General features: G+C 40.4%; 1 protein-coding gene across 11 annotated transcripts; it reads right to left on the reverse strand.

Moving 5' to 3' along the window:
• Positions 1-150: 150 nt before the first annotated feature.
• Trio (trio Rho guanine nucleotide exchange factor) lies at positions 151-24,085 on the reverse strand. 11 transcript variants are annotated; one of them, XM_076908426.1, is made up of 34 exons: positions 23,825-24,085; positions 23,460-23,573; positions 23,042-23,366; positions 22,311-22,969; positions 21,952-22,062; positions 20,059-20,154; positions 19,415-19,593; positions 19,098-19,245; positions 18,814-19,005; positions 18,531-18,734; positions 17,912-18,196; positions 17,477-17,803; positions 16,972-17,380; positions 16,594-16,832; positions 16,193-16,494; positions 15,826-16,072; positions 15,527-15,718; positions 15,086-15,349; positions 14,625-14,981; positions 10,719-11,208; positions 9,232-9,307; positions 8,593-9,145; positions 8,215-8,298; positions 7,491-7,942; positions 6,926-7,085; positions 6,517-6,744; positions 6,242-6,433; positions 5,686-5,918; positions 3,452-3,767; positions 1,669-2,209; positions 1,200-1,584; positions 763-1,101; positions 571-676; positions 151-371 (listed from the first exon to the last, which is right to left on the reverse strand). In XM_076908426.1, exons 1-34 carry the CDS (start codon positions 24,083-24,085, stop codon positions 264-266), a joined length of 9,174 nt encoding a protein of 3,057 aa, XP_076764541.1. In that variant the 3' UTR covers positions 151-263. The 11 variants fall into 11 exon arrangements, with proteins under 11 accessions (XP_076764541.1, XP_076764539.1, XP_076764543.1 ...); XM_076908424.1 differs by having other exon boundaries at positions 484-676; XM_076908428.1 differs by lacking the exon at positions 21,952-22,062 and having other exon boundaries at positions 484-676.
• Between the last annotated feature and the right edge of the window lie 1,573 nt (positions 24,086-25,658).

The raw sequence follows: 25,658 nt of genomic DNA on the forward strand, positions 1-25,658 counted from the left end.
TGCGTACGCGTACACGTTAGAATCGTAACGTAAGAATGCGCTCTTCTCGTTTCATATAACAGATAGACAGGCGAGAGTCTGATTAAAAACAGGAACGTAGACGTACGAGCATGCGCGCGACAAATGCGATTATTTATACACACGTGCAAATGCAGCGAACGCGTCATAATTAATGTTTATTATTTACAACTAGCACAGAGCCTGCTTTTCAATGTTTGAAACTTGTCAATAAAATATGTCTTTTACGAACGACATTTACTGATTCAGGAATAAAAACTACTATTTCGATCCTGATGAGATTTCGAGCGATGAGCACGGCGGTCGATAAACGCAACCATTCGGGAAGAAGGGATCGTCGCACCGATTGATATCTGAAACAGAAATGGGAGAATGTTAGTAGGAAGTCGGTGGTAATGGAGATGATAACAATAACAGCAATAATAATAATAATAATAATAATAATAATGTGTATGATTGGTTAACCTTAAACCAAGATGACGTTAATATTACTTGAGCGGTTGCTCTGTCTTCTCCACGCGAACACAGCAATCTTTCAAGAAGATTCTTTACCTCGCTTGATATGTCTTTGAAATATTCATCGGGAAAGCAAAAGTCGCACTTCAGTATATTCGCGGTAGTCTCCTCGATGGAATCGTCCAAAAATGGTGAAAGCCCGCTGTGTACGTATGAAACGTTTTACGAATGTAGTATGCAGTACGCACAGACGTGGAATTATCATTAGACGCGAGATTGCTAGTTCACCTTAGTAGCACGTAAAGAAAAACACCGGCAGCCCACATGTCCGTGTACGATCCGGTCGGTTTGCCGAGGACCGATTCAGGTGCGGCAAATTCCAAGTCAACCGGAGGGCCCACTTCGTCCAGCGGCACGGCCCTGACCGCTTCTCCAAGGTCGATTACTTTCAGGATATCTCTCTCGTTATCGATCAGAACGTTCTCCGGTTTTATGTCCAAGTGAACTCGTTTACGCGAGTGCAACCACTGTAACGCCGACAACAATTGACCGGTGTACTTGGCAACGGTCACCTCCGTGTACTCTGTCTGTTTACCGAGGTACGCGAACAACGTGGAACCCTTGACCCTACGCAACGAATGTAAAAGTTAACGAGATCGAGATTCGTAATTGAAAATAGTAGGAGAAAGCATGCGCGGATTATCTAGAGAGGAACAGGTACTGACAGTTCCAAGACGATAGTATCGACATTCGGCTGAGGTGAATCCTCGAAGAGAGCAAACGCCCGGACGATATTCTCGTGGCGTATGCTCTTCGAGAGATCGTACTCGGCGTACGTCAGGGACAGCGGTTGTTTCAATCGAGATATCTGCTTGAGCGCCACTTCACGCTGAAACTCTTCCTCCTTTGCACGATAGACCCTAGCGAATCTACCGACTCCTAATTCCTCCAACTCTATATATCTGCCGATCAACTGTTCGGCCTCGAGGTCCGTTGTCTTCTTTTTCGAGGGCGTAACGATCATCGAGCATAACGACGTTTCCCTTGCGACGGACTTGTTCGATCGGTTATTTTCAGCTGTGTCGGTCCAAGCGTTCGTTGTGTCGATACCTGAAGAAAAACGAACGCAAATCTTTGACCAGGTCTCTAAATAATATTATTAATATTAGCACAACTGTTTACGCATCGACGTACCTACGATGCGAAGGGGTATCCTTGCCGAACAAGAGCCTGTCTCGTGTTCGACGCGACAGTGGTAAATCCCGGAGTCGGAGGGAAGGCAAGGAGCGATTTCGAGGCAAAGGGAATCGGTGGTGCGCGTGAATCGATATCGATCGCCTCCCTCGATGTCAGACGGTTGCCCCTCCTTTCTCCAAGAGACGATCGCGCGTTCCACGCGGCGCACTTCCAGCACGAGCCGCGCCACGCCGCCGGCCGTCGCCCTGATCGAACACGGAATTGTCATGATTGCGGGAGGACCGTTCTCTTCCGCGTGCATATCTTGCGGAAGACGGACGTTCTCCCCCACCGAATCGATCCTTCGCGGGCGGAAAGACCATGCGCGGCTGATCGATGAGTTCGGAACGAGACTCGCCGGAATCCACAGTTCCTCCTTTTTCCCAACTATCGGGGAGACAATCAGCCCCGGGCCGTCCACACGCAGGATCTCCAGTTCTTCGCCGGCGTGCAACTTGCCCCAATCCGCGGTTAATCTTACTCTGCTACCTGGAACGATCTACGGAATCTCCCAATTAACTCTGGCGAATCTTTCCCTTTTCCCTTTCCCTCTCCCGATCATGCACCTAAGGAAGAAACATTTCCCGTTTTTATTGCTCTCGTATATCTCTCGTACACCTCCGTTTTCAATCGGTAACTCGAAGCGTTTGCCTTTGTTTCACGCGTATCTCGATGCACCATTTAAAGTATAGTAAGCGGTAAACGTAATGAGAAACGAACGCAGCGATAGTGACCGAGTGATCGATTTAAATTAAACTAAAAGCTACTAATTATGCCAGTAATTAGATCGCTGATTACGATACGTGTACTAAGCGAGTCACCAAATTCGGCCACGTTTAATTATTCGAAAACTATTCAGGAAAAAAGAATTCAAGGCAACTTTCATTATCCCGATAAAAATGGTAAAATCTAAGTATGCATGGTTCTATTTCGGTACCGTATAATTCTTTTCAAAGCACTTCCTCGTGTAATTAACGGCTTTTGAATAATCTAAAACGGACGAGTTAGGTGATTCATCTCGCGTGGTGTTTAGTAGCGGTAGAATAGCGATAGAGCGACAGAACATTGGTAGGATAATGCACAGTACAATCGTTTCACGGAGGAAGTACCAGTCTTTAAAACTACCAGCCTTTAAAGAGTAAACAGAACTGATTAATGCTACGAGTATAGTAGAGTAGGTGCGATGGCAATGGTGACGGCGATGTAGCGCAGCTGGTACACAATAAAATTATCTACGATCGTTAAATGTAACGACGACAACAATGACAACGACGGGGGCGACGATGACGACGGTAGTAAAGACAAAGACAACTCTACTATTTAGAGTACGAAAAGGAGATAGGCGGTGATGTAAGAAGCAATATCTACAAGAGTTGAAATGTTTGTAAGCGCTTTCATTCGGTGCAAAATACTATACGTACAAAGGTAAACCATTGGCTTTTGCAAATAAAACTAACAAGTCGCCTGGCTAGTGGAAATGCAATATAACATTGGAATGACACGTCGAGAATAGGTATACAACGTATCAACGAAGAAACAACGGGCGGAACACGGGTGAAAAGAAAAATGATTACAGTACCAACGAGAAGTTATACAATAAAGAGTGAATACTCATCAAGAGGAAAGGAAAGAAGAATCCTTTTGCTGCAATTGTAAGAGTTCTTATTACAGATAGACAAATGTAATAGAGTTGTGTCTGTATAGATAAGTAGTAATAATAATTATCAGCATTGTTGCTCACCGGAACGGAATTGTTGCGGACAGGCGATCGTGGCCGTAGGGTGCTTCTAAATCCGTCGAGAAAATTCAATCTGCTTTTGCTAGGGCTTGGCGTTTGCGGGGGATCTTGATTAGAACCACCGGTACGAGATCGCTGCAACAGCGACGTTGTTGTCAAAGCTGTTGCTTCTGTAGCTGTAGCTAATGCTTTCGAAGTAGAGGCACCGGTTACGATTTCGCTTCTCTCTTCCTCGTTTGTCTTAGATACGCTTGGTACTGTTGACGAAACCGTTGAAAGCACATTCCCTCGACACGGAGATTCCGGACTCACGCCGCGACTGTACGCCAGCAAATTATAAATGAAATTCAAACACGGTACTGCATCTGTGAGGGGACGTGTAATACACACACTTTTGTCGTGCCGAGTTATTATAACTCGTACGAGATATCATAACTCGAATCAACGCTCGCATAGCTTAATTTTTTCAACGCGAATCGACGATGGTTCGAGTGATCGCAAAGTTAACAAGGGGAATACCAGTCGTATAAAATGTTTAATAAAGTATACGAGGCGATTAAAAATTGTAACCAAGCGTGAATAACCAATGCAGTACCCTGTCCTCGAGAATAAATGATAAGAAAAAACAAGCTGTTAGTCAAACGACGAGTAAGTAGTGTTAAATAGGCGTGGGAAAAAGGACGCATCACAATTAGAATGTTGACCAATGTACAATTTATTCTAAACAAAATGTTTACGTTTCTCGAGTCATTAGTTTCACTTTTATGTCGTCTTCCATAAATGCACATTTATATACAGCATACTATCCCCCGCGTTCGATCAATCATTGCATTTATAAACATTATTAAAATTATTATACACTTGCAGCCTTACGTCGTTAATAGATAATATATGTACTTTGGTGGGGGTGAGTCAGAATATGTTAGACGTGTTTAGTATTATGCGTTTATCTTTAATTTACGGCGTGATGTTTATCGCTATTTTAGATATGTGCGATCAATCGTGTATGCAGGCATAAGTAACGCACACGTATCCTTCTCCTCTATATGAGAACTAATGGAATTTATATACGTGACCGCGTAAACGATAAAATATTCAAGTCCATACAAATTAAACTGACACGGCAATATAACTTCCCATCCGTAATTAGGTGTTGGGGTTTCGTTGTGTAGTAACAGTTTTGCATTTTAATGAACCATTTTTCTTATTAGAGAAAGAGAACTAGATTTCTAATTAAATATGCCTCACCCCCACGCCTCCTCCCTTTCCCGTAAACGCAAACGTGCGGATTCTCACTTTCTCTCTCTCTCTCTCTCTCTCTCTCTCTCTCTCTCTCCCTCTCTCTCTTTCTCTCTTTTTCTTTCACGCACGCACGCACAGTACACACATGCGTTCGCGCGATAGATCCACGGACTGACATAAACGGAAGCATGCAACAAACACGCTTTTACACTTTCACTATTGTTCTTCTTTAGACACGAGGGCACAAAGGAGTATTGACGAGGATGTAACCGGTGTAAATGGATACACTTTATCATACCTACCCCCACCTGCACAAACCAGTGCAACTATATAGCCGAGAATTAAGAAACTGTTTCATAATTTGTATCGTATCGTATCGTTACTATATAGTATTGCATTGTATTTACGTGGTAGCGTATTGTATCGCATTATATTGCATTGTATAGTGTCGTGTTCCAACAGACCATGGCAAACACTGTTTCTAAGAACATTAAAAACTACTCCGAGGGAGGTAGGTAATTATTATAGAATATATAGTAGCGGATACTCTCGCGATAAAGCTACACAACAGCAAGGTAATTTAGCGAGGTAGATTCCTGGACTGCGATGTTAAGGCAAATAAGAGGAAGCACGTCGCAATATGATATGAATATGTGAGTGGATGTGCGTGTGCGTGTGCGAGAGAGAGAGAGAGAGAGAAAGAGAGAGAGAGAGAGACAGAGAGAGAGAGTGAGTGAGAGAAAGAGAAAAAAGTATATTGTACATGTAAATTGTGATTAAATAAGATACTTTGAGGCGAATATCAGGGATGGAACGAAAGGAAAACAGACAAAAACGGATTTCAGTTTAGGAGACGACTACAGTTCTCTAGCATACAGCGCTTCTGTATCTTCTTTTATATAAAATATACAAAAATATCTCGGAACGAATCTTCACGGGTCGAGCGTTGAAAGAGAGTCAATATAATTCAGTGTGTTAGATAGAGTGACGCTTACAATGGATCTTTGGTAAGTTCCTTTTGGTAGGCAATTGGCGACTGTATCGCCTTGAGGAAGTCACGTTGGGTCTGCAGGATGGCAGTGATCGTATCTACCCACTCCTGCTTGCGCGGCCCATTTTCTTCTATTGCGCTACAAGAGAATCCAAGGCCTGGTTTCCGGGGATCTGTCGATCGAATTACAAACTTCTCCGGGTCGTCGTAATATTCTTCCAGGCTCATTTTATTCACCTGCGTGAAACGAGATGTGTATCTATTTTAAGCATTTGTTTGCACACTATCACGTTGTCAAGCGTGATGATAGAATTCTTCGATTATTACCTTCTATCTAATCATTCATTTATATGTACATGGGAAGTGCAACTTCGTTTCTCTACGTAACGATAAATTGAAAACGCGATACGAGCCATTATCGAAGGAAAGAAATATCGGTAAAAAAAAAAAAAAAAAAAAAAAATCTAACATAAAATATGAAAGTTTTATAACTGGATACTGAAGAATTATAGATACGACGTATACATTAAACTATATGAATTAAATCAAGCGTTTTTTACCTGAATATGAGCCTTGTAAATGTAGGCGGGACTCGTAAATTGCGTTTTTTTGCCAACTGCCTCGCTAAAAATAATATTTTGCTCGAAGAGGAAGACCTGCCATTCCTTTCCCTTACTTTGTAAAATCGACGACAATTCTGATACTAAAAGTGGTCCGTGTAACAATAACTTTCCTTGCGCTGTTATTTTTCCCTAATAATGCGAAAACAGACATCAAATTCTAGATGAGCACGTCCGAGAGAATCTGTATGGGGATAAGGCGGATAAATGCTCACATCAAAACCTTGAAGCCTCGCAACGTCCATCATATCGTTGGCCGCTTTTGGTATAATGCGCATTACATGAACCGCAGCTCTAAGTCCTTCGATTTCCGAGATTCTTTGAGTTCGTTCAGTTAGTCTTAATGCCTCACGAAGAAGAAGTTGGTATTTTGTGATCCTTTGAACCGGTTTTATTAAAAGATCACATAATTGTAATCGATGTCCGAGTTTCTGCCTCAGATCCTAGACAACAATAATAATAATAATAACAATAACAATAATAACAATAATACTAATAATAATAATGATACTACTGCTACTAGTAAGAGCAACAATGAAATGTTCCATAATGAAATGTTCCAAGTATATCACGATAATAAAACGATCATTACGCAAGTTTAAAAAAATATTTTTTCCAACGTACCTCAAAATAAGTATCTAGATACTCTGAAACAATGTACTCGGAAACTGGTTTATTTTGACAATAAACAACGTACATATGTAATTTCCTTTCGTACCGTTTAAATAACGGGCCAAGTTCTTCTGGTCGTTCTAGACAACGTTCCAAAGCTTTCAAGAAGAAACTGTATCGATCAAGAGCCGGAATTAGCAAAATTAATTAAGTCACTTATACGTATCAAAGAAGGCTGACGAACTTCTCTATTACTCAGTTACTTATTAGTTTATATAGCAATCAGATGATTTACAATGCTAAACATATAGTCAGCTAATTGAACGCGTTTAAAATTAAGTTACAATGCAAGTCACGAATAGTAAAAGCATTAATAACATAACAATAAACTAACAGAGTGGAATCAAATCGTTCTTCTGGAATTTAGTTACAGCAGCGCTATTAAATAAGATTGAAAGTCACAAGTAATTCAGTTTTGCTGATAGTAGAACTCGGCTAACAGTCAGTTCGCCACCTTCGATTTACAACAAGATGTGTCGAGTTCGGTATATAAAAAAGAAATGCAAGCATAACTTACTCTCTATGCCATTCGTAGATTGCTTCTATGTTGCCAAAAACCATCTTGTCCTTTCCACCGCGCAAATCATCGGGTAATGGAATTTGGCACTCGGGATCTCGCATGCACGACATGTACCCATCCACTATTTGTTTCAAATCATTTATATAATCTTTTTCTGTATCCACTAATTCTCGAATAACGAATTGCCGTTTTGCAAGAGTTGCACATTCTGGATCGCACTCTTCCTGATTCACGTGGCCAGGACTGCTCGTTGTTGCTGTTGCCATCGTCGTTACTGCTGGCATCACCGTTGTTGTTGCTGCTGCCGTGGTCGTCGTAGCACCGGTGTTTACAGATGTCGATAGGGAACCTTCTTCGCAATCTTCATCGCCATCGTATGCAATATTTGAGCTTTTACCGCTGGGTGTTCGCATTAAGCTCTGCCTTTCTTGATTTCCCGTGTGCTGTTCCTATTTTCATGTATAAAAACATATACAAGACAATGATCATTTAATATACCTTTTGAATTAATATAGCCTTTTTAATACAGATGATTTAACAAGTAAATACACATATTTCTTTATTCATATAAATGTATATAAAACTCATATCATATAGAATTATCTTTTCATTCTAACTCATCATATAAAACTATGCCCCTATCATTCATTTGTGTTTACTCACTAAAACTAATGCACTATGATTTTTCGATTAAAACGGTAATTTTATTTAACACACTTACCATTCTTTCCTTTACAATCTGTTCGATCTCAGCCAAATCAGCAGTTGTAGCGCCATCAAGAATTTTTGTGGAACGTTCAGATGTCTATATAGCGTTGAACAATTAAAATGAAAATCCCCTTTAATAAGTAGCGTTAACATAATATCACGTTATTTTCCAATTTTATACAAACGTAAAATAGAAAAATTGATAAAAATGGAACTTCATGTAAATGTACTCGTCGCATTGTCAATATTAAAACAAGTTTGCTCGTCTATAAATCATTATCAATCAGGTTTACGCTTAAGTCTCAGGATCAAACGAAGCGAATAAATTTCAAATTAACGAAAGATCGTGTATGAAACGTTACGTGGAAACAAAGAAGGAGATCGAACTTACTCGAGACTTTCCGCAGCCCTCAGTTGTAATCGCAGATCCAGATGCTCCATTAGCAGTTGCCACGAGTATCGGTTCAGTAATAGGTTTCATTGGCGGTGGAAGTTCTAATTCCTCCTCGGCATCATCCGCTCCATTCTGTTCCGAGTAAGTTAGCGTTTCAACATAATCGGGTTCCGGTGTGTCTTCCTCTAGCTCGGGTTCCGATTGTTCAGTTTCTCCTTCCTCCTCTTCTACTTCGACTCCTGCCTCAAGCTCGGTGTCGAGATCTGCCTCGGAAACTGAAGCAGATACGCGCATAGAAGCAGTGGCGGTTATTAACGTGTTGATGCTGGCAGGCGCTGCGGGTCTGTACGGTCGCGTTTGTTTAACGCCACTCGGCAATTTGAATCGTTTCTCCGAGACGTTCTTCTTCAAGGATGGTCGTTCGGCCAAAGGCAAGACCGAAGTCGCGGTTGACGTCGCTGTCGGTGTTGATGTCGGTGTCGTGGTCGGTGGCGATTTCTCAACTTTACCTTGACTAAGTTTACGCAACGGTGGGGGTAGCCACTTTCTCCTGTGGAAGAAAGTAAAAGAGGAAAGTAGGTAACTTAATTTAACAGTATCAGATTTAATATTTATCGTGTTATACTATCCACTTACCCAGGGAAGCCACGTCTTTTGTTTCCTGGGGAACTCGTATTCGCGGCGCCACATCCATCGTTTGCGATAATACTTTCTGCAAAGAACACAAAACGATTATAAAATTTTGCTAATCCTAGTAATATATATACTACGTGCACGTATATATAATACATCCCCATGTGTATAAATATTTTTCAATCTATGATAACTAATAAGATTACAATAGACAGTAGAAAAAATGGTCGTGTGAACGTAATAAACTGAATACTTAACTAATGTGTTCAACGATAGGAAGTAATGTCTGATAGTTTTGAAATTATGCATGGTTCTAAATACTGAAAGGTCGATTTTGAACATGCAAGGTGACTACACAAAGCATGTCACGGCGTGCGCATATAATTAATTATCATTTAAATTTCGCAACGCGACTAGTTAATCAAAGCATTTGATGGCCGTTTACTAATAAAACTGTCCAACATCTAAGAAAGGTTAACGACCGTCGGTGTAAAGTAGTGCAATCAATGCAACAACTTCGTTGAAGATTCCATCGGTCAAGGACACAGTTATCCCGGTACATCGTATTGATCCGACACAACCGAGTCCAAGTACACGCACGATAGACTTACTGACAAATGCTTATCTACTTCGCAATCGTAAACTATCAATATCCCAAAGCACAAGCTTACCACACGTTCAATCATAACTCTGTAATCCAATAGCCATTTATATGCTTAAAATCTAACGGTCTATCCAGTTCGAGTCGGTCATACCTTTCATTCAATGTATTAGGTTGATGCAAAAGGAATGCCAATTTTTGTATGGTTGAACCTTATCTTTGAAATTTTAATAAATTTTTAAATAAATATTGTCAATATATATATATCATTTTAAAGCTTAGAATCTGCTCTCTATTTTGATTACAAATATTATACGATTAATCTTAATTGTAGCTAGATTTTGATCATTTTAGCAATGCTAGATAAAAAGCAATTAAGAGCAATGACAAGGCTCAACCACACGTTTCAATGACGACGCGACAAAAGCTGCACGAGTTGGACTACGAAACTCTGAACCATCCACCATACTCACCCGACCTCTCGTCCATCGACTACGATTTTTTCAAGCATCTCGACAACTTCTCACGTGAGAAATGCTTTAAAAACTAAGACGATGCCAAAATACGCCTTGAACGCTTTCGTCGCCTCCAGAACCCCGTAATTTTACGCTACCGGCATAAATAAACTTGTATCTCGTTGCTGCAGCAACATTCTACTGATTCTAATGGTTCGTATTTTGGTTAACAAAATTTATTAGAAAAAAAGTTATGGTCGTTTAAAAGTGAACGTTAAGAACCGACATTTCTTTCGCATCAACCTAATACGTTATCAGTACTTTACTTACGAATTCCATTTATGTAATAAGTTCAACCCTTTCTCTCGCATATCACAATCATATCCTGTGTTCAATCACAACCGTCCCAAATCGACGTGCAAATGGTTTCTCACCGGTTTCGTCTGGCAATACAGGTGGGACCACGTTCTGAATGGACAATCCGGACGGTGTTGCGCCTACTGCTACCGACGCCGAGGACCCTGCCGTTCCTGCAGCAGACGACGATACAGAAGTCGCGACTCCACCGCTGAACGCGATATTTTGATCCTGACTGCTTAGTTGTTGCTGGTGATAATGCGACTGCGACTGCTGTTGTTGCTGCTGCTGTTGCTGTCCTGCGACTTTCCTAGACGGCGAAGTCTTGCTGGAAACAGGCGGTGGCTGTTTGAGCGCACTGGTGGGAACCAATCCTTCTGGCGGAGGGTCGACTTGTCCAGGAGCGACCAGCAAGCGTACATGAGTCCATTCCGATGTGTTCACACCGCTGATGTTACTGCCGTTTTCCAGCACCTCAACCTGCTGACCTTTTGTCACGGTCAACTCTTTTGACCCAGGTGCCGCTGAATGATCCGCAATTACCCAGGTCACCTCGGCTACGCCAGTCTAAAATTGTTTGGTCAAACACAGGTGTTTATTTAATGGTAAAGAAAGAACGAGCAGAGTCGTTAGGAATATTGCGTAGCGATTGTCGACAATGCGAACACGGGTAAAAAAGAAGTACAAATCATTCGAGCTTGAAATGTACGAAAGCACAAGTCTCTCGTGAACGTCATCGATCGTGTGTCAACATCGATCGATCACGCGAGGGCGCGACGAAGGGGAACGGAAGTAGGAGGCGGGAGAGAGAAGAAAGAGAAGAACGAGGAGCGAAAAAGCAGCACGTAGATTGTTAAAACAGGGTGCACCGATCGTCTTTGACTTTGCGGTCCAATGGACTGTTTAATGGATTATTCTAGCCTCGGTGGGTTCGATTCCATCGAAATAGCCTGGTCTTTGATAAAGACGTACATACGTTGCTGTCTCTGTTTCTTTCGCAAATAGAGCAGCGAGCAAACGCGGTGTTTTTTACCTCTTAGAACTTTTCTGTGTCTTATCGCGACTTAACATTTACTCTCATTACGTCATTACGTGCGAATTACGTGGAACTTTGCGAGTTCCTCTGAATAAACTTCGTTCGATTGCATTTATCGATCTCTCTTTTTTCCACTTTATACCACTTACATACACGCGCGTACAAAAAAGTGGTACGAATTTTCACGAAGAAAAAAAGAGGAAAAAAAAAAGAAAATTCATATATATATATTTACATACTTATAGGACGTTTTTGGCTAAGCGAAGAGAAGCATGAAGTACCATTAAAACGCGTTGATCTTTAATAATCATCAATAAAACCGAAGGGTTAATGTTACGTAATAAAAGAAGAACACGTTGACAAACAAGAAGCGGGGAGAGTACCGGCACGAGGAAATCGCAGTGAACCATCATGAGATAGTTTTAGATATAAAGCGGAGAGTCAAAAGAGTCAGGGTATGTAGCCGACCGCTTTCACGTCGCATTCCACCGACGAAAATAGCCTTTTTCCACGTGCCAAATTTTGCCGATTCTCTTTGAATCCACCCAATGTTCCCAATATGCCGAGAATCTACCGATAAACATTGATTAATCGCTCGCACGGATCGAATCGGTACGTTCCAACCTACGTGCTACGTTGCCACGTTATCGTTACCCATTTAACAATCGTTTCGTTACTTCATCTCTACCCGTGGGAACCGTGCTCTAACCGCCAGGTTATACAATACGTTATCCGCTTTTCAAGGCAAAAACGGCTCGTCGGTGTACGCACGCGTTTACATCCGAATCTAACCATAGATTCGAACGTAGCGAATAACCTCGGCAACAAGCCAATCTCAACTTGGCCTCGAGAAATTCTACAGCTTTGGTTCGATCAGATTCGTTTCCGCGATGTTTTCACGGAGCAGGACAAGGTAGGATCCTGATACGAAACTCCTTTCGATCGGTTCCTCTTAAGCGAAACAGTACGACGAATAGAACAAACATTGACACAATTAAACTCGAGCGTGCGTAAAATCGAATCGTAAATGGTTGGAAGCAAAGAAAAGAAACGATCGAGGAGAATTATCGGATACAGCTACGGTATTCTGAAACGCGGATGCAGAGAATGACTGCGGATGTGGTTACGGATAGAATTGCGGACGTGAATGCGGATGGTAGCGGCGATCTAATTTTCGTGATATCTCGGCACACTCGCTTGCTATTACAGAATTAAACGATCGGCGTTAAACGAGAATTAATCACCGTGTTCAACTCATATCCTTCGATTCGAAAGAACGCGTTCGAGTTCGTCAGAGTTTAAACCCGTTAAGCATCGAAGTAGTGCCGAATCACGTTTCACGGTATACCGCGCAATACACCGAAACACGGTCCTACGTTTTTATCGATCCTTAATAATTCTACGTGAATTTCTCCATCGCGTCGACCGCCGTCGATAGAAAAAAACACGTTATTTCTCCTGCGCCCATAACGTTACTCTGCGTAATTGGCCTTTAAAATAGCACGATCACACTGTCGTACGTTACGAAACGATAGAGATAATTAAACGGATGACGATTCTTGCGCAGGTGATCTAAGGAAAGAGAAAGAAAGGCGAAAAAGTGAAACTGTATAATACATGGAGAATGTAGAGAGAAGAAAAAAAAAAGATGTAACGCACGCGCGCTCGTGCTCATCTCTATGTGGGTGAGCGAGTACTCAAGTACCTGGGACAGGGAGGGTTGACGGTGTAAAAGTCGGGCCTGGAACGAGCTCGGGGTGTCGATGGTATGCTGCCTAGAGAGGGCCGCATGCGGCGGAGTTACAGAACTCTGACGGAACCAAGGTAATGAGATCTTCCTGCGTGCTTTCTTCACGATTGTCGCAGGTTTTCCTGCCGGTGACGTCATGACAGTTTTGCTGCTCGTGTTTAATTCACGTGCACGAACGAGATAACCGTGTAGAAGTGGCGAGACACAGGACTGGAGATGTCATTGATCGTACGAGCGACATGGTTTCCTTAGTCTCTCGCGTTTCTCAACAGGTCAAAGAGATTCGTCCGACGATTCGCCCCTCTAACTCACCATCGAACGGATCCATTCGAACCAAGTGTCGCGCCCGTACTGATCCCGTCACCTATCGTTCCTCGTATCCTCGCCCTCCTCCACACCCTCGCATACCTTACCGTGTTTCTCACCCTTTGCCCCCTACCCCTAATCTAACCCCAACCAGCGGCCTCCCCCACCTTCTTTTCTCCACTCTACCCTCGCGCCACTTCTCTTCTGTCGTGTCCACCCGTGCACGCGCTGCAACGCGCTTGCTCGCTTTTCGATTATTCTCGAACCCCACCTAACCGCGTTCTGGATATTCGCCGCTATTGCTATCCCACTACCGATATGTACTTTAGAGCCAAATCAGGGGAAGGACGTACACACGTATGTTCGCTGTATGTACACAGATGGACGACTACTTCTGTAGTCACCGTTTTCAGTTATGAACTTCTTTCGACAACTCTCCGTTTCAGCAATAAACGAACGCGGATATTCGATAACGCGATAACACGACCACGACCCATATATCCGTCGTAATCTCGTGTGTTCCGAAATAGGGATCGAATCGATTTCTTTTTGTTTTCCATTCTGAAGTTACAAAACAGAAGTGGCCGTGTTTCGTAATAGATTCGTTAGAAAATGAATGCATATGTAGACGAATCTTTCCAATTTATCTCTTAAAATGTATGTTAATAGCGTTGAAACGAAATCGTGCTAATTGGTATCAATTAGCAAATGATCGAAATAACGATGCTCGAAATGTTCAAGGATGTTTTCTCACATATCCTACGATACAAACTCTATTTCATTCGATTTCTCTCAATACGACTCGATTGCATCAATAAAACTTACATCTAAGCAAAGAGAAAGGGGAGAAAGAAGAAATTGGAGGGTGACTAATTAATATGTTTAACTTACTTTATCGGAGTCCGTAGTGTTGGTGGAACCAAAGGACGCCAAGGAGTTTCTATCCAAATTTTCAACGCTATCGTCCAGAGAAGCACACTCCTCGAGATCCCTACTAGAACGTTGACTCGAACTCTTTTTGGCAGGACTCTTGGGCATGCTTAAACTAAAATATGTTTCCTGAATAACTTCGCGCAACCTTTTAACCCACAGTTGCTTAGCATCCATGGAATTAGCTCGAAGAACAACGCGTGTATCACTGGTCGGCGCCCGACCAGTCCAGACAGCGAACTTGCATTCGTCACCCTCAATATGTTCTGTCACGCCCAATTCGGAGGTCATCAGACGGCTCTTATAAATATACTTCACCTATCATTATAAACAAACAAAATACATTCGTTCTAAACGGAATCTAGCTTGAACTTCATCATCGTGAACGAATAGCGCGATAGATTTTCCTTTCATTCGCTTACCTTCCCAGCTGAATCTTTCACCTCTTTGCTAAAAAGTAAATACAACTCGAAAAGAAATATATGCCGGTCTCTGCCCTTTCTAATCAATTGCTTAGGATCCCACACCGTAAAAGAGTCCTGGAGCACTACATCACCTAGTGTATCTATTCTAACGTCGCAACCTTCCAACATGCTCAAATGTAAGGCATCGTTTGCTTTCTTAGGCACATTTAACATTACTTCTAAGCCGTCCTTTATCTCACCCTGTCCCTCCTGGCAACAAGCCTAAATCAAATGTAAAAGTCAACAAACAGACTAAAACGGATGAAGGTATAAAGAAGTAAAGACTTGTTTCGAAACACTTATCACACACACGCGTGTGCTTCTCAATATCTGTTCAGTTACAGTATAGAAAACGTGTAAAGGATAAAGGAGATAAATGTTTGCATTTCGATCACATACCTGAAGATCTTTGAGCAGTAACTGATATTTTGTTATTCTTTGCACAGGTTTAATTAGGTAGGCAGCGATCGGATGTTCAACTCGATGTTTCCTTTGTAATTCCTCAAACCACGTCCCGCCATGAGTAACTAACAACTGATTACTTTCCGGCTTGTTTTTGCAGTATGTCACATACATATCAAATTTTGGTGCCTGATCGACGAAAATAATATATTTCGTTACCAATATTCAAGTAATTTGTAACTGGTAAGTAGAGATTAAACGGCATGAAAACTAAGAACAGTATGCATAATGCTTACCCATGTGACGAAACAATGCCCAACGTCTTCTGGCATGGTTTCGTATTTTTCAAGTTCGCGAAGAAAAATATTACTATGGAAATGATGAATTTCTTCCATATTGCTAAATATTACCGACTCTCGACACTGCAAACCAGGTGGAACGTTTCCTTTTCCACATCGTGTTTCTTCCAAAAAGCATCGAATACACGTTTCCAAATCTTTCACGTAGGTTCGTTCCGTTTGTAGCAGTTCAGCCATTATAAATCTATGGACATGTTACGAATGATGCTGATGACAGACACGAAAAAAAGTAATATCCGCGATCACTTAATTTGCGGGTAGTCGAGTGATTGGGAATGAAGGGAAGGCGAGGAAGAGAACATACTCTTTTCGGCGTGCTGATCTTCTTTTCTCTTCGTTTAATTCTTTCAGATCTTTCCCCTTGATTTTCTCCTCAAGTAAAGGATCAGAATTTCGATCGATGGACAGATCCTTTTGGCCGTCGTCAGATTGAATTCCAAGATCGTCTTCGATTTGAGTTTTATAGCAATCCATACGTGTACTAAAATCCTTGTATCGTTGATCCACTTCAGCAACAGACTGTTTGATCGCTGCCGCATGAGCGTGACCCTTTTCGACCAAATTGTCAGCAAGTTGGATCAACAACTTCACCCTTTCTCTCGTTTCCTACCATGCAAACGAGTAGAAAAGTAAATAAAAAAAAGCCATAGAATATTTCTATTGTTTATTTAAGATTTAGAAAGGCGAAAACAAATTGAATCCTACCTTGGCGGCTCCCTTAAATTCATTGTGTTCTCGTAACAATTGTTCATTCTCAATACGATTTTTGCCAACGTTAGTATGCGTGGCTAAATATAATTCACCCGTCTCTCTGATCCACTCTAGTGCCTGTTTAGCAGTACGTTCAAATAAAATGTACTGATGACACTGATCCAATCGTTTTTTACGCTGTGTCCAATATTCGAGCACACGGTTCTCCTTACTGAGTAACTCTTCTAAAATACCTGGAACGTCGAACGTAATGATTCTTAATATCTAGGCAATCCGTCCTTCTTTCAAAAACTTTTCATACAATATGATAAATGGTAATAGGTTACACGTTATAACTATTGTACGTTATAACCAGCGTAATATAAAACTAACTTTTAACTTTACTTTCAGAACCAACGCTGTTCGCTTGATAACTATAAAACTGAAGGCTGCGGTTTGTATACTTGAGGAATGTTTCCGCAGTTCGTCGTACCAACGTGCACGCTTTCAAGAATGCTTCCTTTTGTTCTTGATGCTTGCCGATAAGTACCGGCATTTGGCTCGCCTTTTCCCCAGCACACCAATCCTCATCTCTTTTGTATTCCCGTTCGAGACTATCTAGTACGGAACGAACTTGTTCCGCAGTCTTATAAAAATTAATGCTAGCAGTAACTAATTTGTGCCTCTCCTCCGCACACGTCACAAGTTGTTGCCACCTTTTGGTCACATCCTCAGCTACTTCTCTTATGCTCTTCGGATCATAATGATTTGCACTAACAAGCGCATCTGCTCTGTGCTTTACCTATAACAATCAATCATATGTTTTTGCTTATTCCTCCTCACGGCAGAACGTTATTAAAATAAAAAAAAAAAAAAAAACAAGAACGCGTGCATTTACCTGAACGGCAGAAGTATGCGTTTTTTCAATAGCAACTTGAAATTGCTCATGCTCTATGCGAAGTTGTTCAGCATCCTGAAGATTTTCCGGAACTCGTAAAGAAGCCAACAACATAGCTTCTCCGTTGCGAATCCAATTGGCTACGTGTGTAGCATCGGTTTGTAGTTGGACCAACTGAGAAGTTTGCTCTAGGCGAACTCGTCTCATCTCCGCTAAGTCTTCCGCATCCATTTCCCTTTCGTTTAAAAATTCAAGAAGCACTTGTACTCTAGATGCAGCACTGTGCTGTCCATCCGCCATTATACAAACACCTGCTTGTTCCAATACCTGTGTATTACACGTAGGAAAATTGAATATGTAATTCACGATTAAAGTTAACAACATTATGAGTGACATTTCCCGTAACTCAAATTGCAATGCATTAACTATTTTTACCTGAGCAAGTTCTTGACCTTGTTGCAGAACCTGGTAAGCGGTATTCTGCATATGAGCAACACCGTCATTGTGTACACGTAATAATTGTTCCGGAGAACCTTCCCGTGGTGGACCTTGTAATTCTTGCGCCCACATCTCTAACTGTCCGCTTGCTTCTAAAGCATCTCTTTCAAATACGCGTAACCGTAGACAAAGCTCCAACCTCAATTTTCTGGTGGCCCACAACTCTTCCAACTCCTGTCTTAGTCCCGCTAGCCTGTCTAATGCAGCTTCTACAGCGGATATCTGGAAACCAATGCAGTTACCACGAAAGTGTTCTTCTGCGTATGATTATCTAAAATAAGTTTACGGTTTCCCAGAACAGCTAACGCAACAGTATGAATTGTTATTCCGCATGTAAAAATAGAACGAAAATACAAGGTAAAATTTTTACGTCTGAGACTCTGTTTTAAGTGAAATAGAATTTGAAAATTTCTTAAGTATACTCGCATACTTAATTAATTTCTGATTAAGTACGTTTAACGCGGGTATTGACTACATACACGCACAGACGCTGCAGACACAAACCAGCAATTTTGAATATATAAGAAGTTGAGGAAAGGAGAGTAGGACAACTTACAGAACCGGTAGTATCAGGAGCATCAGTTGACTCTCTAAGTTCTCGAAGCAAGGCTTCGCCCTGGACAATGGTTGACGTGCAAGCGTCCATACAAGAGAGACGATGTTGCGCACATTGTTCTAACAGTCTTTCCGCCGTTTCGAGATTCTCTGCCACTTCATCTTGTTGTAATTCTTGTCGCAACTCATCCACCCAACCACTTAACTGTTAAAATAACATACATTTCTTAAACTCTTCATTCGACATTAGTTTCTATACTTTTAATACATAATATCGATTCTACCTCTTTTTCATGTGTATAAAATACAACTGCCAAATCTAATCTTTGTCGTCGTTGCTCGACCCTTGTCGCAAAACTACGAACGTGAGCTTCTAATTCTTGTGCTACAGCGTATATTTCATCGGCAACACATTCACCCGTATGCGCCAATTCTTGCGCAGCGGTAAGTAATTTAGTGGCATTCGTATAAGTATTCTGAATAAACAAACAAAATATTATTCATTAATATTCCTATTATTACGTACTCAGTAATTCCTGAATTATTATGTCAATCATTGAGTTACTACCTGTGCAACATTTTCAAAATGCTCATGACTTTTCTGGTACACTCTTGCTTTTTGAAGATTGCGGCCTACCCCAGTATTCTTCTGAATGAAAACTTCACCATGATTAGTTAGCCAATCCAAAACTTGCTTCACATCTTCTTGGAATAATCTGCAAATGATCAGTTATTGATTACAAATAATACAAACTACCTTAGAGAAAAACTAGTCAATACATTAACAAGATTAATCATTTTAATTTGGAAAAATGAAATATACACACACACACACACACACACATATATATATATATAGAGAGAGAGAGAGAGAGAGAGAGATACCTTAATGCAAGCCGCTGATGTAATTTGACTTTTCGAGCATGCCAACGAGCTTCCAATGCCCTATGATGACCCAAAATTTGATGAATTACTGCTAATACGTGAGATGCACCCTCGCTATAGTCCGCAGCTGGATTTCCACTTACACCAGCATGTCCGTCGATGCTGTGTCCATCCTGACTCTAAACATGAATTAATCTTATTAATACAGTTGCCAAAATCTTTTGTCTCAAAGCAATTTCAGCATGTTTGTGTCGTTTATCATGCAGTGTTATAACGATCACTGTATTCTAAGCGTGCTTGTTGCAGTCTCATAAATACAAGTTGCAATATCTTGCTATATATTAGTTAATGCGATAACAAAAAAATTAAATACAGATATCTACATGAAAGAAGAAAAAAAGCATACTTTAAACAGGTAAACAGGTACTTTACACAGTGTGTTGTTATTCACAGTTTGCAACTTGTAGCATAGTATTATTGCAAAAGCATTTCATGCAAATCTCAGCACTTTCTCCAACAAAATAACCTACTATAAATGATTTATAAAAGAAAAATGAGAAACTAGAATTATATATGAAAACCAAAACAATAAAGATTAGTTTGCAGGCATGTACATGTACACTCGTGCACACCAATAGACGTACATGTTTTCTGGCTGTATGGTCTATCCCTTGCGGTTGATTACAGACTTGCACAAGGTGATCCAGTTGATAAAGAAGCTTCTTACTGGTACTATGCACCTAAACAACAGTAGGATTACCCAAAACCATATTTCAACTTCCGTTATGGTCATTGTTGATCGCGAACAGATACACAAGTTCATTTCACGAATTTTCGTAACGAAAAAGAACAAATCACTTGATAAGGACAAATCAATTTTTTCAAATTATTGTACGATGCATTCCGTTTCCTTCACTCACAGAGAGATAACTCTTACCATCTAGCCCTTTATCTTTCGAGACGTACAGAGTTGTCTCAGAGTAGGTAGAACAACCGAACAGATTATTTTACACAGAAAAATAAGTTGAAAATATAAAATAAAATTGCGTCGCCTTCCAGAAAAATATAATTAAAAAATTTACATAGTATTCAAAGCATTTGGCTAATTCCTTACTGAACAAATTTAATGCGAATGTCGACGAGTATTATTTCTTTCGCAAACCGATGCCCATACAATATTTACACGTTTTGAAAATTAATTCCTTTACCACTTAATTGATTTCAGATGAAGAAACTTATATCGAATACCACATAAGACGTACAAATTTTTTTCAGCTTAAAAATAGAATAATACAAACGACAGAAGGATTAAAAGTGGAAAGTTCATTAATAGCTGAATGTACTACTTTAATTCGTCGAACAATCGCTTGTGTGCAATGATGGGAGCAACAATCTATAAGCTAACAAATATAATTATGGGAACTACATTTCGATGTAATCTTTCGAGCAATAAAATGCATGCACTAGTCGCAAGAACACGTACATAGCGCATATCACAATACCAAGTGTAAGACAAAATGCATTCTAATATTTTTTTCCATTGAGCTTGAACAATTTTATGTAACTATTGTGCAGTGCTTCGAAAGGCTCTATTTCAATAGATGTGTTCGCGTGTATACATGCAGACTATCAAAAGAATTTTTATATAATTATTTGGATGAAAAATAAAGCTCACTAGTCAATGAAATATCTTTAAATGTATTTTATGTCTCTAGGAGACACCTTTTCGTTCAGTATCTGTGTTCTCCTTTACTGACTTTGCTAACGATTATTGAAACTGTAGTTACTGTGACCAAATACAATTACTTTTCATATGGTTACAGGTCATCTGAACAAGATGCAATAAATTATGTTCATTACGCAACACTTGATATATGATTGCTAACGAACGCAAAATTACATGCGACATTACACAAAATGTTACACTATCTACATACAATTTAGTGATACATATTACTAATACACCGAAAAAGGAATCTTTTTTATTGTGGAGAAATTCTATTGCCTGTGGCAAATCATTTATTTGATGATTTTTATGAGAACTAAAATTAAATAAATGCAAAAAAATTAATTTTCAAAACGTGTCAACAATGTCGATGCTCACTTGTAAATAGGACACATCAGCATCCGCATTGAATCTTTAATCAGGAGTTGACGTGTACTCGATAAATTTTTTAACTCGATTAGAAAACGAGACCTGAAAAACCTTATTCCACGTTTTCAACTTATCTTTGCATATAGAATAATTTTCTGCTTGATTGTTCAAACCAATTTGTACTCAGAAATTGGCCAAGTGCATACATGCTCCATAAATTTTTTAATCTCCTTTTCGACTAAGTCGCAAACAAAGAAATTTTATTGCATATTTTTAACTTATTACATGTAGACTAATTTTCTGTTCGATGTTCTTCAACCTTTTCTGAGACAGTCTGCAATATTTATATATATATATATTCTTTCCTTTTGTCAGACCCGCATACCAAGCACACGTCCACCGGTTAGAAGCTATAAAGACAAAGTTACTAATTCTTTCATACGTAATCGTTGCGAAACCTATCCAAGCTCGAGCCATGTGTCGAATTGAAGCCGTGACAAACTTGCAGCATCGAGCCTAGTCCACTCAAAAGTGCCTGATACGCGTCATATACCTGCCAAACATCATCATCTTTTACTAAACAGATTGGAATAGAATTCACGTCTTGTTTATGTCTCTTTGAGACTGACTTTCTTCCTGCCACGAGCCGACGAGAGCCGAAATTAACGTGTATATACATATATATGTAGGTTTGTTCCAAAATAACAAAAAAAACCGAATAAAATGAACATTACACGTTCGCTTGATGCGACAACGCGTACATGTATCATGCGAACGTAGGAAGAAGCGTAAAGGCGTTACCTCTGTGTAAGCTTGACACATCGCCTCGTAAAGAGTTTGATGCTGCCGTATATGAGATTCTAAGATCGATATTTCGTTAGGCAGGTTTCCAGCATCGCAGGCTTGACTCCATCCCGTAACACTGTCGACATATTGTTCCGCTTTGTGATGAAATACAACGCTCAAACTAAGAACCGCGGTACGCTCGTCCAGACCTGCAGCGAATTCTTTCCAAGCCCGATCCAATCGTCCAGCTACTGCCCTTACGTGGCCGGCGGCGTAGTGTTGTGTTTCAAGTAGGCGACTAGCCATTGTCAAAATCTTATTTATATTCACATAGACGTTCATGGAACTCATCGTGAAATGTTTATGGTCTTCCTGCAAATTTTTAGCTAGTTGATAAGAGCGTCCAATCTCGACGTAGTTCGCCAAAAATCCTTCTCTATTGTGACAAATCCAATCAAACATTTTTTCACAATCCTGTTCAAAGAGCCTCAGTTGGAAGCATTGATCTAATTTCATTCGTTTTATACGCCACAGCTGCAAGAGGTGTCGTTTCGCGGCATGAACAGAATCCAAATGTTGAATCACTAACGCTGCCAGTGCTCGTCCATCGGGATCGGTGCCGCCTGTCGCACCACTCTCTATGCTACCACCTTCGCCACTGCTCGAGGCAATACCTGACGGCAAGTTTACCGTTCAATCCCAACGAATGTAACGAGAATAAGCTTAAATAAGAGTAAGTTTCTTACTGTTATTGAAGCGTTTTAGTAGACGCTGTCCGGCAAGATCGATATCTTCAACCGGGACTTTCAAAATTTTCTTCTTCATTTCATTGTGTAAATCAATTTCGTGTTTCGCTCCAGCTACGTCATCTGCGAAATCGTTCCGATTTAGATCTTCCCGCAAGTCGTCAAATCTATCGACAAGATCAGCCGCCTGCCACGTGAAATCTTCTACAGCTAATCGCGTTTCGATCCATTGAGCATGATCATATTGCAACGATCCATCTAAGTCTGCGGTTAATTGCGATGGGTCGATTACTTTTGTCAATGCTTCGAGACTTATAGTATTTATCTGAAACAAAGAAAACCAATCTTGTTCAATCTTTTCCTACTTTCCAACGTATCTCTCTTTTATCTCCCGTATGCTGCATCTATCCTCACTTACTTCAAAATTATATTTCTTTTGCTTCGCCAATGATGTCCGTTGTTTCTGCCAAAAATTTTCAGGCTTGATGATAAAAGTAACATGGACTGATTCATGAAAATGCTCGTGTAATACCTAGAATTTACAAAATATCAATCTTCGACATTAAAAGTCTCTGTTCAAGCTTTCATTATATTAAGCTTTTATCGTTACGAGCTTAGAACTCGAGTCTGTGATCGGCAAGCTCCAAATATAATTTCAGAATATCAGATGTTGCTCTCGACAAATCAAAGAACTAGCTCGCGTTATATAATCAACTAAGCATACTTTCGACTGTTACTCAAGAAAAATTCAAAGATCATAGAGCATGATAATTAAAGTATGACCTTCAGAATTGGTTTGACAGAATCCCAAGTAGCACCACGCATATCAACAATCACAGTGAAACACAAACCCCTGGCTTCATCGCTAGGAATGGTTAACAGATATTGCAAAAGGCGACGATAGTCCTCAGGTTTGGCCCTTTCGCGCCTTGATGTAGTAGGAAAGACAAGCACGGGCCCGCCTCTGCGATCTCGACCACCTGGCAGAATCGCCAGACGTTCGTGCAGCAAAGGCAAAATGTCCAAAGCCCTTATCCCATCCATTTTTCTCCGCTCTTACACGATCAAGTCGAATCTGCCCATCAATAAGTCACCGTTACGTCAAACTATTGAAAGTTGCGCACGAACAGGGAGAAAACAAATAATCTATCGTGTAAGCAATTAATCCATAAATCTTGTCATGTCAATGCAGTACTTGGCTATGTCAATACATCACTATTGAACAGCAACAAAACGGTGAAACGGAAACGAGAAAAGACCATTGAACTTTTTTTTCTACACTTAACCATTTCGAAAATCATTTGAAAATTCAACTACGATACGTGATCGATTTTACGAAGTATCGAGCACATAAAATTGACATTATATCGACGTAGCGTTCGTCTCGCTATATTATGCCAGTATCTGGCAAAAGATCGAAATATTATCAGAACAGTTACAACCGTCATTACTATTTCAACCGTTCTACCACCATTGTCACGTTACCGAGCTAAAACTGATTTCGCTTAATCGCCAGTGTATTCGTCTAACAATACACGAATAGAGGGAAAGGCGAATAGAGACGTTCCGTTCGGCCTATTTACACGTAAATCGGACTGTCTCTTTCGATTCGATCGGTTCGCGTGCGTACGTACGAAGGTATGTACAACTACGTAGCTTAATACCGTCAGGTAAGACGACAAATCATAAACCACGGCTGAATTAAAATGTACATTGTTTCGCTCACCCGTTCGAAAGACGAATTTGATGAAACCTCGCTTGTTCCCCCGTTTTTATTTGCACCATGCAAATATCGTTCGAAGCGAGCGTGCCGCAACTCATATTGTCCGTTCTACGGTGTTAAAGCTTCTGCATTCCCGATAAATGCCAGGCTCCGTGATCACTACCTGCCAACGGCAGTCTGCCATATTTGAACTGAGACGTACAAGAAATTTTCAGTGATCTCCTCGCTCGAACGTCGTCGTACGACGTATGCATGTAAGTACGTAGAGGGTACATTAATGCTCGTTAACGCCGCGCGAGGGCAGCATACGGCTCTCAGATGTGGTTATTATTCAATGGATAGAATTTGCCATTTTTTCGAATCCTTTAACGTTATCGCATATGTGCTCTGTTTACGAATTTGTCTCTCAACAACGCGATCGATGAATTTAATGAATATGACAATGTTAAAAATTAAAAATATCACAATGAACAAACAGAAACAAATGTAGCAACGTGACAACTATACTTATCACTGATATTTTTTATTGTGCCTACATATGATACTTTCTTTTCGAGTATAACGATGCAATTAAAATTGGTCGACGAAAGTTTGCTTTCTTCCTGAATAAAGCTTTATCAATTGTAATGTGGCGAGTGATTTCTATGTAAATACGATTTTAACGCTGTTTGAATTTAACATGAGACTCGTGCTTGTGTTAGTGTCGTGCGAAACGTTTACACTCTGAAAGATTGCACTTATGTTTGTGTAATTGTTAAGGGTATGTTATTTCTTAAATTTAAGTCATCGATGAGAGGACAGTGAGAATTTAAAGGATTGTTGTCGATATTTAAAAACGTTTCTTATTCGATGAGATTTTTAAGCGGATAATAATAATTTTCTGTCAATTTGCTT

This window comes from Xylocopa sonorina, chromosome 18 (assembly GCF_050948175.1).
Source record: "Xylocopa sonorina isolate GNS202 chromosome 18, iyXylSono1_principal, whole genome shotgun sequence".
NCBI classification, from domain to species: domain Eukaryota; kingdom Metazoa; phylum Arthropoda; class Insecta; order Hymenoptera; family Apidae; genus Xylocopa; species Xylocopa sonorina.

What these genes read in the sequence shown, in the direction of transcription:
- Trio (XM_076908424.1), bottom strand. Translation starts at nt 24,085, where the DNA reads ATGGATGGGATAAGGGCTTTGGACATTTTGCCTTTGCTGCACGAACGT. An exon ending in CATCAGCGGCTTGCATTAAG is followed by an intron (nt 19,246 to 19,414) that starts GTATCTCTCTCT and finishes GATCATTTGCAG; the next exon opens with ATTATTCCAAGAAGATGTGA. An exon ending in ATCTACGAATGGCATAGAGA is followed by an intron (nt 7,086 to 7,490) that starts GTAAGTTATGCT and finishes TGATCGATACAG; the next exon opens with TTTCTTCTTGAAAGCTTTGG.